The following is a 13,395-nucleotide window of genomic DNA, read 5'->3' on the forward strand; positions in this document are numbered from 1 at the left end:
CAGATAAACAGCACTGAAAGCTTTGATCTTTGAAGCTGCTTCAGATCTGAGAACATCCACAGGTGTTTCTGTCCATCCTTCCACTGTGAGAAGACCACTCAGCACTGTGGGTCTGAAAGGACGTGTAGCTGATCAAGAAGAACCTCGCTGAGAAAAGGAGACGGACACATCAAACAAAGAAGCTGGACGATGGACTGACCACCCCAGAGTCCAGACCTCAACACCACTGAATGTGGTTGGGATTGGAGGTCTGCATGGGACTGGTTTTTCAGGGTGCGGGGAATCCCTCTTCTTGGGATTACTTCAGAAAATGCTAAACCAACCTCTAAGACTGAACTTGAAGAATCTGAAGTCTGCAGATTCTTTGAGGAGCTGAAAGTGAGTCTCCTGAGAAGAACAGAAGCTGGAACGAAATCGGAGAGTGGACACACTGACCACTGAAAAAACGACAGTTTAATTGTTGAGTCTTCTGTGTTGTTTTCTGTTAAAGACGCGTCCTGCGTTTTGTCTTGACGCTGAAAGCGGATATATCTTGTACTTCGTGGCTGTTTTGATCGGAAATTAAATGATGACGGGTGGTCTCTGACTTTTGCACAGCACTGTGAACAGCGTTTTGATTGTTTTCCCCTCGCTGGCTTTGGATCTAATGCTTTCTCCTTTCCCCTTCAGATTACTTGCTGTCCAATAATCATGTTAATTCCATCATTGTCCACAAGTTTGACTTCTCTGACGAGGAAATTATGGCTTACTACATCTCCTTCTTGAAGACTTTGTCCCTGAAGCTCAACAACCACACTGTTCATTTCTTTTACAATGAGGTAAGATGTATTTGTATCGGCATGATGACCGGAAGGCTCAGGCCCTTTTGGCAAGTCCTCCAGGCTTCTGCCTATACGATTCACAGCTTAGACCACAGCCAGACAGCTTTAGAGGAAAACTTTGCCACCTTTTATGTGGAAATCTTCTGTCAACACTGCATAAAACTAGCACTGCAGTTATTATTCAGGAATATTCAATACATTTGACAGATCGTTCAAATCTATTCAAATAACTGACTCTTGTAGTTAATTGTAGGGTTCTGTCGGCGTTCAGAGCAGTTTTAAGATATTCCGCTTCAAAGATTTTGCATTCCAAAATTGCAAACCAAGCAGACGTGACGCACCGAAGTTTCTAACTGAAACTTTCCGATAGGGAATGTAATCGGATACAGGCATTCACTCATATTCTTCTATTATTTACAGGATTGCCCACCTCGATCAGTTGGATAGAAACTGTATTCCGAATGGCCTCAATCGGACTAGACTATTCGGATCGAGGTGTTTACATGGACGTATTCTATTCCGATCTATTAGTCGGATTATTAATGGATTATCAGGCTGCGTATAAACGTGTAAAAATGTTTGGCATTTAGATCCAGAGCGACTTCTGATTGTGTTGCAGTGGCAGGTAAATGTAGAGTTAGGTGTATGTTATGGTATTCTGGCAAAATAAATGAATAAATTTAATGCAATAATTAATAACGGTAATATTATTTTCATATGACTATAATAATAGTAACGTAATATCAAAACAACAAAAGCTTCCATAAGATTAAACAGGAAATTTATTTGATTATTCAGATTTTTGAGGTGATATTTGATATACTATGCAAAAAAATGAATATATTTGACAGTTGCATCCTTAAATAAGACGTGTCGGTTACAGTGGGCACCGAGTTATGAAGGTGAAATTTCCCGCATGGTGTTTCGTTGCTGTAGAGTAATGCAAACCAAACCCCTTGTTTGTATGGCTCCTTTGTATAGGGGAAGGTTATTGGTGTACTGTAAATGGTTGTACTAATTATTTTCTTTATTCTTCGACGCCGTGCTTGTTTGCTGGTGTCGGGAGTAAAGGAAGCCTGGAAGGAAGGATTTGCTGTATGAGAGATTTGTGGCTGCAAACTTTATTCACTTCCACGCGTCGAAGAAAAACTTCGTACAGCGCATTTTTCATTAGAACCACAGCAGCAACCGCAGCAGAAGCTGGTTTGTAACCTTCACCGTCTGGTTTGCTCGCGGTGGAACGCCGCGCAGTCTTGCTCAGTTTAACTAGATATTTCATATAGTGCGGACCTGTTAGAGAGGCTGTCGATTGCCTCTTTTTTGTTGCGTTCAGGAGCTTGTGCAGCGTGAGTGATGCGATTCCGTCACGCTGGTTCTTATTTGTCGTTTCCTGGCTGTTTGTGCTGCGCTCTGTCCGCTCAGGGAGGGAAATGGGGCCCACTGGTATCAAATATAAGCGCCTGAAAGTCCCATGACTGATGATGTCGGCTGATATCATTTAAAGTCAACCTGAAACTACAATTGACATTTTTTCCTCTGTTAGTGTGTGACACTCATCATATTAAGACCCATAAATAAAAAGGCTAATTAAGCGTCATCGTTTTGAGACGACTCGGACATCGTTAGAGAGCCTGAGGTGTGTCGAGGTGTTTCTCCTACCTTGCTCAGCGCGGACCCCCCAAAGACACAATTTCTCTTACACCTTAGATATCGGTTGAAGTAAAGAGATTTTATTTCAAGTCATTTTCATATTGAGTGATCGTCATCACACACACACACACACACACACACACACACACACACACACGCACAAATAATCGCTGTCCAATGACCAAAGCTCCTGTGTTCAAGTTTTATGATGAATGGATTAATAGAAATGACAGAAAATGACTAATTACTAAATAAAATCTCTTTATGTATCTATATATAATCTATATATAATCACTGTTTTCAGAAACAGCTTTGTGACTTTACAGGAGGAGGATTTTAATGTAAGTCAGTGGACCTAGACTCCCCCCCAACCCCCCCCCCCCCCCCCCCCAAGTCATTTCTATTGCTCCATTTATCGTGAAATTTGTGCACAATGGAAAGGACAACAGTCATTTTCAAATCATGTCAAAAAAATATATACAGTGTATACACTATACTGCCAAAACTCACTGAGCTCCTGAGAGCGACCCATTCTTTCACTAATGTCTGTAGAAGCAGTCTGCAGGCCGAGGGGCTCGGCTTTACACACCTGTGGCCATTGAAGAGACTGGAACACCTGGATTCAGTGATTTGGATGGGGGAGTGAAGACTTTTGGAAATATAGTGTATAATCAATTATTGATCCATTCATCATGAAATTTCCGTGCAATGTAAAGGACAGCTGATGTGTTTAAGTTAAGTGATACTTTTTAAATCCCACAAACGGGGAAATCCCACCTCCACATTTAACCCGTCCGTGAAGTGAAACACCACATACACACTAGTGAATACACACACACTAGGGGGCAGTGAGCACACTTGCCCGGAGCGGTGGGCAGCCCTATCCACGGCGCCCAGGGAGCAGTTGGGGGTTAGCTGTCTTGCTCAGGGACACCTCAGTCATGGACTGTCGGCTCTGGGGATCGAACCGGCGACCTTCCGGTCACAGGGCCAGCTCCCTGACCTCCAGCCCACGACTGCCCAATACATACTGTGCAGTGATGTACACATTATTGTCCATACTGCCCACTTCTAACCTGAATATCAGCCGATGTTATCGGCCAGGTTTTATCTCAGTTGGGCCCTAAATGAGAGCTGTAGGAGTAGTATTGATAGTAGTAATAGTATCTGTGGTCGTCATAGTACTAAAGTTGCTGCTGTGCTGTGCAGCTTTCCTCTCTCTGAGCTAATCCTTCCGTCCGGTGTGGTGCCCCGTTCACGGCCTCGCTCTTTGTCTCCCATGCTTCCAGCACACTAATGATTTTGCCCTGTACACGGAGGCCATTAAGTTTTTCAACCACCCAGAGAGCATGGTCAGGATCGCAGTCAGGACTATCACTCTCAATGTGTATAAAGGTGAGTAAATGAAAAGCCCGGCTCTCTGCTGCAGCTGCCTGCTCTTCCCCTCCTGCTCTTAATCACTCTTATCATGGCTCTGATACACGGCAATGCTGATGCGGCTCCGCGCCCTCCGTCAAGAGGTAACACACACGGCCACGCGCTCACTAATGGTTATGATTGCCTTCTTTACTCTGAGCAATGGTAAATGGTGCAAATGGACTTTGGCTGTTGCTTCGTCTACATCAGCTTATAAATGCCTAAGCTCTTGCCTGCTTCTCTCTCTCAGCCCGTGAGTAGCTTCATAATCTCCCTCTTTTCTGGGAATAACGTGGGATTTTTTAACACTTTGGGCCAAATTTGCCAAAGGTGCATGGTGCAGTAATGAACTGACGTACCCGTGGTTCACCGTTCACCTCGTTGCATTCTTATTTGAATGTGTCTTAACTAGAGATGGCACGATACCAACCCAGTCATCAGATATCAGCAGACACTGATACCAGTATTTATTTAGCTCTTATGACACACTGTACTTCATATATATATATATATATATATATATATATATATATATATATATATATATATATACACACCAACCAATCAGGCATAACGTTCTGTCCACCTCCTCGTTTCTGCACTCACTGTCCACTTTATCAGCTCCACTTACTGTATAGCTGCACTCTGTAGTTCTACAGTTACAGACTGTAGTCCATCTGTTTCTCTGATACTCTGTTACCCTGTTCTTCAGTGGTCAGGACCCTCATGGACCCTCACACAGCAGGTACTATTTGGGTGGTGGGTCATTCTCAGCACTGCAGTAACCTTGACGTGGTGGTGGTGTGTTAGTGTGTGTTGTGCTGGCCTGAGTGGATCAGACGCAGCAGTGCTGCTGGGGTTTACACATGCAATTACACATTCCCACCAGAGAGGTCTCCAAATCCCCCAATCTTACAGCTTTTGTTCACTGTATGTTATTATACAATCAAATCTTTTGGGGGTAGATCCTTTGATACTGGGTATTGGATCATTGCCATCTCTAGTGTTAACTCGGCGAATGTTAAATGAGCTCCCTGGTGCTCTGTTTGGGTATCTGTCCGCCCTCTTTGCTTCACAGCATGTTAGTGTGCATTGGCAGAGCTTTTCGAGGCTCTTTATGTTGGGTCTGTTCACGTGGGTTTACTGTTTGCTCGTAAAGGTGTCACTGTGTTTTGGGGGGTTGTTTGTAGGCGCTACACGCTCTTTTTGCTCAGGTGTGGGGGGGTGGTGTTGGGATTTTGAGCTGTAACTATAAACCTGTAGGGCTAGAAGCTCCACTAGCCTCCACTCAGTCCCTTAACCCTATTAACCGTGTGTCTGTTTTCCCTTCTCCCTCTATGGTGATTCCTGTGTGCCTTATTCCAGTGTCATGTAAGTTGGTCAATTTCAGAACTTTAACTGTTTCCTTTTGGTTCTTTTTTGCTTTTATCGTCTTGTGCCGGTTGTCCTGCATGATCGTTTTTAAGTTGTAAACTTTTTTTGTGTATGTTTTATGCAAAATTCGATTTCTAAGTACATTACTCAAAAAAAAAGTCACAAATATTGCATCCTTTTCTTTCTGTATGCTGTCAGCAGTGTTTTTCTGTCGTGCATTTTTGTCGTCTTCTTCTTAAGATGCTGGAGTCTATGGTTCACGCAGCAGCACCTTGTAGCAGCTGAATCCTCATCATTTCAGAGCGCTTAATTTTTTAGACTTTAATTCCAACTTTAGACCATTTTCTATACTAAACCATCACAATTTCTCCCTTTTGTATATTACAAAGCTGATTAGTGGCACATGCCCGTCTGAATTCCATGTGTAATAGTACCTCATACTGTTTGTAGAAAGACCAGGTCAACAGATGCACCCATTAAACTAATGTTGACCACCCAGTCATTTTTAAAGAAAAGTCTCAACAGTTTCTTAAAATTTCTGCATAGTGCATCTGTTGAGATGCAAACAGAGAAGATTCAGAGGGTTTGGTGTGAAGTGGTTCAGACGTCTTTACAGTGGTGGTGATGGGAACCAGGCGTCGTCATGACTACAACACAGATATAGACACTTTATTTACCATCCAGAACCACCAGAGAACCTACACGAGTCTTCTGAGCTTATCTGGAACGTTGATGATGGAAAACAGTGGAAAATCTGGAATAATGAGTTTTCTTTGGGGACTATTTTGCCGCACAGCGCCCTGCATGTCTCCCTCCACCATGAATGGAGTTGAAGTTCTCTAAACTCTCATAAAACAGCGTCTCAGTCATCAGGCAGTGAATTCAGAACCAGCTCATGTAGGAACTTTCTGAGAGGAGCTTTTAGAGGGACGTCTGGTTCCCATCACCACCACTGGGAACGGTTCTGACTCTAGAACGGAGCGATTCACACCAAACCACTTTGTTTACATATTTACCATTTCATTATGCAGGAAATGTTATTATATATAATTTCCTTTAATACAATGTGTTTAGTATGTTATAGCTTTTCTTTGTGGTCTTTCTTGTCTCATAAACTGTTACAGTCCGTGCTAACGTTCCCACCAATCCCTGCCTCATACTAGTCGCCTTGACCCTCCAGCTTTCTTGATGAACTCTAATAGCTGGCGCTGCCATTACGGAGCTGAACTCACTGTTCTTGTCACATGACTCCTGCTGCATCAGCCCAAGGCTGCTTTAACGGTGGTCAATCTCATCTGCTTTGCAGTGGATAACCAGCACATGCTGCACTACATCCGGGACAAAACGGCCGTGCCCTACTTCTCCAACCTCGTCTGGTTCATCGGCAGCCACGTCATCGAGCTGGACAAGTGTGTTCAGACGGATGAAGAGTAAGAGCACTGAACTGGGGGGGGTGGTGGGGGGGTATTTTTGTCAAATATATGTAATTTTAGTTACGCAGTTAAAAAAAAAAGGGGGCAGACGTTGTATGAACAATCAAGTAGAGACAAAAAAACTAAAAAGAATGTAAAAAATCAAATCAGTAATAATATTCCGGTTATTTTAATTGTTCGAGAAGTCTGAAAAGGTTCTGCTGTTTATTCTACATACAGCTTCTCCTATAGTCCTCACACGGCCCATATCAAGTCATTCTCGTAAGACCACCTCAGTCTACGTCCATAGATCTCTCATTTCATCCCGAATGAGACCCTCGGTTTATGGCTCTAAGTTCTATATAGAACCATTTCATGCTTAATAGGGTCTTTGCATGATGAAATGGTTCTTCAGATTGATGTGTGTGGTACATGGTTACGATTTCAAGCTTGTAAAAATAGCAGAACCATTTTTGGTTCTATATAAAACCATATACAGCACGTTCTCCATCAGTCTGAAGAATTTATTTCCATGTGTTTATGCAGAGCTATTGCCTTTACTGAAGAACCCCTTGAAGAACCATCTTTAAGTGTGAACATTAGCTGGATGTGGCATGATTTTTTTTAAAGCCCAGGATCAGATCCGTTCTTAAGTAACTGACGTTTTTGCCAAGTGATTGCCAAGCGTTCGCAAGAACCACTTTCAAAAAGGTTCTGTATAGAACAATGTATGACACGTTCTCCATCAATCTGAAGAACCCTTTCACCATGCAAAGAACCATTTCAACGTGAAATGGTCCTATATACTCAAAGTACTAAATAGAACTGTCACCTTTACTCAAGAACCTTTTGGAGAACCATCCTTTTGAAGTGTGTAGGGTTTGGTAGATTTACCATAACATAACGTTGCTTCACCTGTTTTTGCTGGTTTGTATCTGATATTTCACACTGATGCTGTTTGCTGCCCGGAGTCGCCCAGAGGTTCTTGGTTCCTCTCAAGGTTTCTGCCGCTTTCTCTTGGAAGGTTTTCCTTGCCACTGTTGCCGTTAGCGACGCTCGGACCCGGATTTTTCTGTAAAGCTGCTTTGTGACAACAAAAAAAAAAACACTACATAAATAAACTTCGACTTGACTCAACATAAATGAAGACGAGCGCAGCAAAATGAGATTAAAGCCAAACCGTTACATTTTCTCTCTTTGTTCTTGCTGCTTAGTAACCAGCTGTCTTTGAAATGAACGCGGACATTTCAGTCAACGCTGTAATCAACAGAATGGAAAATGGGCGGCTGAGGCTGAAACAACAAACACACGACAGACTAACCACCCCAGAGCTTCTTAAACAATCCAAAACACGACGACAGGAAAATACAAACGTCTTCCCGACTCCTCCTGGAAAAGAGATCGGAATAAACAGGAGAGCGGAGATCAGAATACAGCACGCACCCCTACAACTCCTGTAGGAGTACGCTCCTAAAAATGATGGTTCTTCAAGGGTTCTTTAGTAAAGAAAACACGCCAAAAAGGGTTCTTCAGTTGTTAGATTGCTCCATATAGCACCACAAAGGGTTCTTCTGTTGTTCTATTCCTCCATGTAGCACCACAAAGGGTTCTTCTGTTGTTACATTGCGCCATGTAGCACCACAAAAGGTTCTTCTGTTGTAACAAGTTTGACATCATAACAATAGAACAACCCTTTTTGGTGCTCTATAGAACCCTTTTCAAAAAAAGGTACCATAGTACCATGAAGAAGAGGGTGCAGGCAGGATGGAGTGGGTGGAGACGGGTGTCAGGGCTGATGTGTGACAGAAGGATAGCAGCAAGAGTGAAAGGGAAGGTTTACAGGACAGCAGTGCGTCCTGCTATGATGGACGGTTTGGAGACTGTGGCTCTGTCTAAAAGACAGGAGGCTGAGCTGGAGGTGGCGGAGATGAAGATGCTGAGATTTTCGTTGGGAGTGACGAGGATGGACAAGATTAGAAATGAGCAGATCAGAGGGACGGTGAAGGTGGAGCAGTTTGGAGATAAAGCCAGAGAGGCCAGGTTGAGATGGTTTGGACATGTGTTGAGGAGGAATAGTGGAGATTTTGGGCAAAGAATGTTGGAGATGGAGCTGCTGGGTAGAAGGAGAAGAGGTAGACCTCAGAGAAGGTTTATGGATGTAGTGAAGGTGGACATGGAGATGGTTGGTGTGAAAGTAGAGGAGGCGGTGGATAGGGCAAGATGGAGGCAGATGATCCGCTGTGGCGCCCCCTAAAGGGAGCAGCCGAAAGAAGAAGAAGAAGTACCATCAACAGCACATTCGCCATCAGTCTGAAGAATCATTTCATGATGCAAAGAACCCTTTAATCATGCAAAGGGTTCTTCGACTGTCTATTTAGAACCATTTCTTTACTAGAGAACCCTTGAAGAACCGTGATTTTAAGTGTGTAAGTTCAGGCCTTTGATAGACCCACAGCTTTGCAGTAATATGTAGCAAGTAGTTCACAGTGACATTTATCTAGAAGACAGTGATTACACGGCTAATCTGACCAAGATTGAGGAGCTTTTTGAGGTGGTCTGCCGCTAGAGGTGGTCTGTCACTTGAGCACCCTGGGCAGCTACTACTCATTAGACCAGGGTTTTTCAACAGTACGTCATAGTCAGAGACCAACCGCGAAGCACAGTCGGGCGACACCCTGCACGGCGTGTGGGCCGTCCCGAAACCCCAAAATGTAAACCAAACAGAACTGATGAGGGGCAGACCACAGTCAGATTTAAAAGGAGGTGATGTTTAAGCCATAGAACCTGAGACGGAGTGTGTAATCGCGAAATACCATCCCGGCTGTGATCTGGTGTCCGTAGATCATCCCAGCCGTGATGTTACTGGTGATGACTCCCTCCTCGAGTGCTCTACTGCTTTAATACAGCAGGTAAATAAATACAGTAAGAAATGAATAAACTGGCCGTGAACGCGGCTTTAATATGTTTTAATGTTCAGCTCCTTCCTCCTAATTAGAGCTCCTTAACGAGCAGCTTGTTGCTACGCCAGAGTAACGAGCTCCGCCCACTCGCTGCTCAGCCGGCAGTTCGTTCTCCAGCTCCTTACACTAAATTCCCAAACTGTCGTCACCACTGAGCAGCTTTTCAGTCGGCAGCTGAGACAGAAGAACAGCTGAACAACCTGGAATCAGCCAGAAATGAACCCAACACCATTCGCCAAACTAAACGGGCTGTAAGAAGCTTCACAGACCGGCTGGAACAAAACAACATTAATACTGATCTGGACAAACTGACCAAACTGAGCTGAACCTGATATTGGGTCAGTTTTACGGCTCAGTCTGATTCGGTCCGACTCTGAAGATCAGACCCGTCTGGCGAATGGTGTTGGGTTCATTTCTGGCTGATTCCAGGTTGTTCAGCTGTTCTTCTGTCACAGCTGCCGACTGAAAAGCTGCTCAGTGGAGACGACAGACTTGAAAGACTAAAGTCGGACACCCTCTCACTTCTAAAGGCAGTGTCAATTTTTATGGTTTTGCAAAGACTGGGAATCTTGCAGCGTCCATATTTGCTAGACCGCAACTAGAATTTTGAGATCATTTCCCATCATGCACCTGGTTTAAATTTACAGTCAGATAAACACTTTTCCGTCCACTCTGCAGTGGTACAGGTGGGGAGAGGCGCTGGATGTGAAAAGATCCGGGGCTCAGAGCTGTTCACTGTGGAGCTGTGTGTTCTGGCAGATCATCAGCCAGAATATTATGAATTAACCTGTAAAATGTGCGGCTACTTTTTTATTTAACATAAAGATTTGCAGATCAGTAAAACATGTTTATCGGGTGTCATGAACTAAACCATTAGAATCATCCATCCATCCATTTTCTAAGCCGCTTCTCCGTCAGGGTCGTGGGGGGATGCTGGAGCCTGTCCCAGCAGTCATCAGGCGGAGGGCAGGACACACCCTGGACAGGTCGCCAGTCCATCGCAGGGCCATTAGAATCAAACAAACAAAATAAGAAACCATTGAATAAGAAAACATTGATTCTTCAATAATGAAGTTCTTCTGCGCATTTCCTTACGTCGCCGTTACACTCAGGGAACCTGAAGTATTAAAACAGCCAGTTTATTTTAAGTTAATGTAATTATTGTGTTAAAGTGGAGCAGATTGGCCTTTTTAACAGATATTTCACGCACTCACACGTCGAGACGACAAAAAGACTGACGTAAGACGGCCGTCTTGACCACCTCACGCTAAACGATCGAGATGATGCGACGCGACTCCAGCAAGACTCATGATTTAATTCCCACACTGAAAATTGGTCGCTTGAAAAGTCATTTGGTGTCAGACCGCCGCAGATCCTGGGGCAGGCCAGTGCCGTAATCGCCGTGCAGATAAACAGTGTTTGCATGATTTCGTAGGTCGGTTCTGCACTGCAGACGAGCGTGTTATGGAAGTTATTTAACTTGTGGTGGAATCACATTTGGAGCTCTAAGTTAGCAGTAAACTATTCAGTAAACCAGCTGAACTATGAAAATATGCTGCATAATAAGATTTTAAAACATTGATGCTGTCTGGGCAACGTTACAGCTCACCTTTGTCTTTTTAATAAAAAAGAAGGAGGGGGTAACACTCTGCTGTACGGATCTCTTCATCAGGCTACAGTAAAGTGTCACCAAAAGAAATAATGTAGAATATACACTACATTTCCAAAAGTATTCAGTCACCCATCCAAATCACTGAGTTCAGGTGTTCCAGTCACTTCCATGGCCACAGGTGTATAAAGCCGAGCCCCTCGGCCTGCAGACTGCTTCTACAGACATTAGTGAAAGAATGGGTCGCTCTCAGGAGCTCAGTGAATTCCAGCGTGGTGCCGTGATCGGACGCCACCTGTGCAGCAAGTCCAGTCGTGAAATTTCCTCACTACTAAATATTCCACAGTCCACTGTCAGTGGGATTATAACAAAGTGGAAGCGATTGGGAACGACAGCAGCTCAGCCACGAAGTGGTCGGCCACGTAAAATGACAGAGCGGTCAGTGGATGCTGAGGGGCATAGTGCACAGAGGTCACCGACTTTCTGCAGAGTCAATCACTACAGACCTCCAAACTTCATGTGGCCTTCAGATCAGCTCAAGAACAGCGTAGAGAGCTTCATGAAATGGGTTTCCATGGCTGAGCAGCTGCATCCAGGCCTTACATCACCAAGTGCAATGCAAAGCGTGGAATGCAGTGGAGTAAAGCGCCACCACTGGACTCTAGAGCAGTGGAGAAGTGTTCTCTGGAGTGACCAATCACACTTCTCCGTCTGGAAATCTGATGGACGAGTCTGGGTTTGATGGTTGCTAGGAGACGGTAAAGTTTGGTGGAGGGGGGATCATGGTGTGGGGTTGTTTTTCAGGAGTTGGGCTCGGCCCCTTAGTTCCAGTGAAAGGAACTCTTAAAGCTTCAGCACCAAGAGATTTTGGACAATTTCACGCTCCCAACTTTGTGGGAACAGTTTGGGGACGGCACCTTCCTGTTCCAACATGACTGAGCACCAGTGCACGAAGCAGGTCCATAAAGACGTGGATGAGGCAGTTTGGTGTGGAAGAACTTGACTGGCCTGCACAGAGTCCTGACCTCAACCCCATAGAACCCCTTTGGGATGAATTAGAGCGGAGACTGTGAGCCAGGCCTTCTCGTCCAACATCAGTGTCTGACCTCACAAATGTTCTTCTGGAAGAACGGTCAGAAATTCCCGTAAACTCTCCTAACCCTTGTGGAAAGCATTCCCAGAAGAGTTGAAGCTGTTATAGCTGCAAAGGGTGGGCCGACATCATATTAAACCCTATGGATTAAGAACGGGATGTCACTCAAGTTCACATGCGTGTGAAGCCAGACGACCAAATACTTTCGGAAATGTAGTGTAAATGTATAAACTATTTGTTGCAAAATGACAACCGGATTATTTTGGTTAAAAAATTTTAATCAAACACACTTAAAATGATCAGTTATGAAATGTGACGTGATTATTTTAAGGCTTATATTGAGGGTCAGTATTCAGGTACTCCTTCTGAAACACCTGTAAATTTGTTTGGGTCAGCCCGAGTGTTGACATACAACATTAAACTTTACATTTCAAAAAAGAGAATTCTTTCTCCATAATATGGAGTTTTTAAACTAGTTCTTTAAACCTTTTCAACTCCTTAGCAACCAACTTTAGTTCCAAACCGCACTCGGTCGTGTTCTTCATAACGTTCATACTCCATAAGCTCCATTCAGAAGCTGGGCGTCGTGTGAGGCTGTAGCTCTTCTCTCCAGTCTAATAGACGGTGACGTCATTTTAAACCCTTATAATAAAAGAAGCTGAACTCAGTTTGTTTTTCTACTGAAAGTCGACCCGTTTTTCCCCAAATCTGGGCTCTAAACTATAAACAGACGGCGTCTCTTCAGTGATCTGCTCTGGAAACATCACTTTTAGAGAACAACACAAAGAGCGGCCGAGATTTTTGGCTTTCAGCAGTAAATCATGAGCATGTAGTGATATGTGGAGATCATAAAACACAGGTTCTGCTCATTTTACGAGCTTTTCCAAAAAAGTTGGAAAACGTTTGATTCAGGCAGTTACCGAATAATTAGCCTTAGGATTTGGACATGTAAATTCAGATGGACAAACCAAAATATACCCCGGAGAATATGAGATTAATTCAGTGTTAATTGATCAATTGTCTATACTTCTCTTTAAAACCTGTTCCTTATAATAATTGA

At 43.9% G+C, this 13,395-nt stretch overlaps 1 protein-coding gene across 6 annotated transcripts in view; it reads left to right on the top strand.

The window, feature by feature from the left end:
• clec16a (C-type lectin domain containing 16A) overlaps positions 1 to 13,395 on the top strand; it is a 129,614-nt gene that overhangs the window by 3,460 nt on the left and 112,759 nt on the right. For 2 of the 6 annotated variants that reach the window (XM_017718318.2, XM_017718321.2), the window contains exons 4-8: positions 670 to 818; positions 3,761 to 3,866; positions 4,600 to 4,632; positions 5,253 to 5,258; positions 6,568 to 6,691. In XM_017718318.2, the coding sequence (XP_017573807.1) occupies positions 670 to 818; positions 3,761 to 3,866; positions 4,600 to 4,632; positions 5,253 to 5,258; positions 6,568 to 6,691 (418 nt within the window). The remainder of the gene's footprint in view (positions 1 to 669; positions 819 to 3,760; positions 3,867 to 4,599; positions 4,633 to 5,252; positions 5,259 to 6,567; positions 6,692 to 13,395) is intronic. The other 4 variants (XM_017718319.2, XM_017718323.2, XM_017718320.2 and 1 more) reach the window with 2 other exon arrangements.

Source organism: Pygocentrus nattereri, chromosome 14, assembly GCF_015220715.1.
Source record: "Pygocentrus nattereri isolate fPygNat1 chromosome 14, fPygNat1.pri, whole genome shotgun sequence".
NCBI lineage: Eukaryota > Metazoa > Chordata > Actinopteri > Characiformes > Serrasalmidae > Pygocentrus > Pygocentrus nattereri.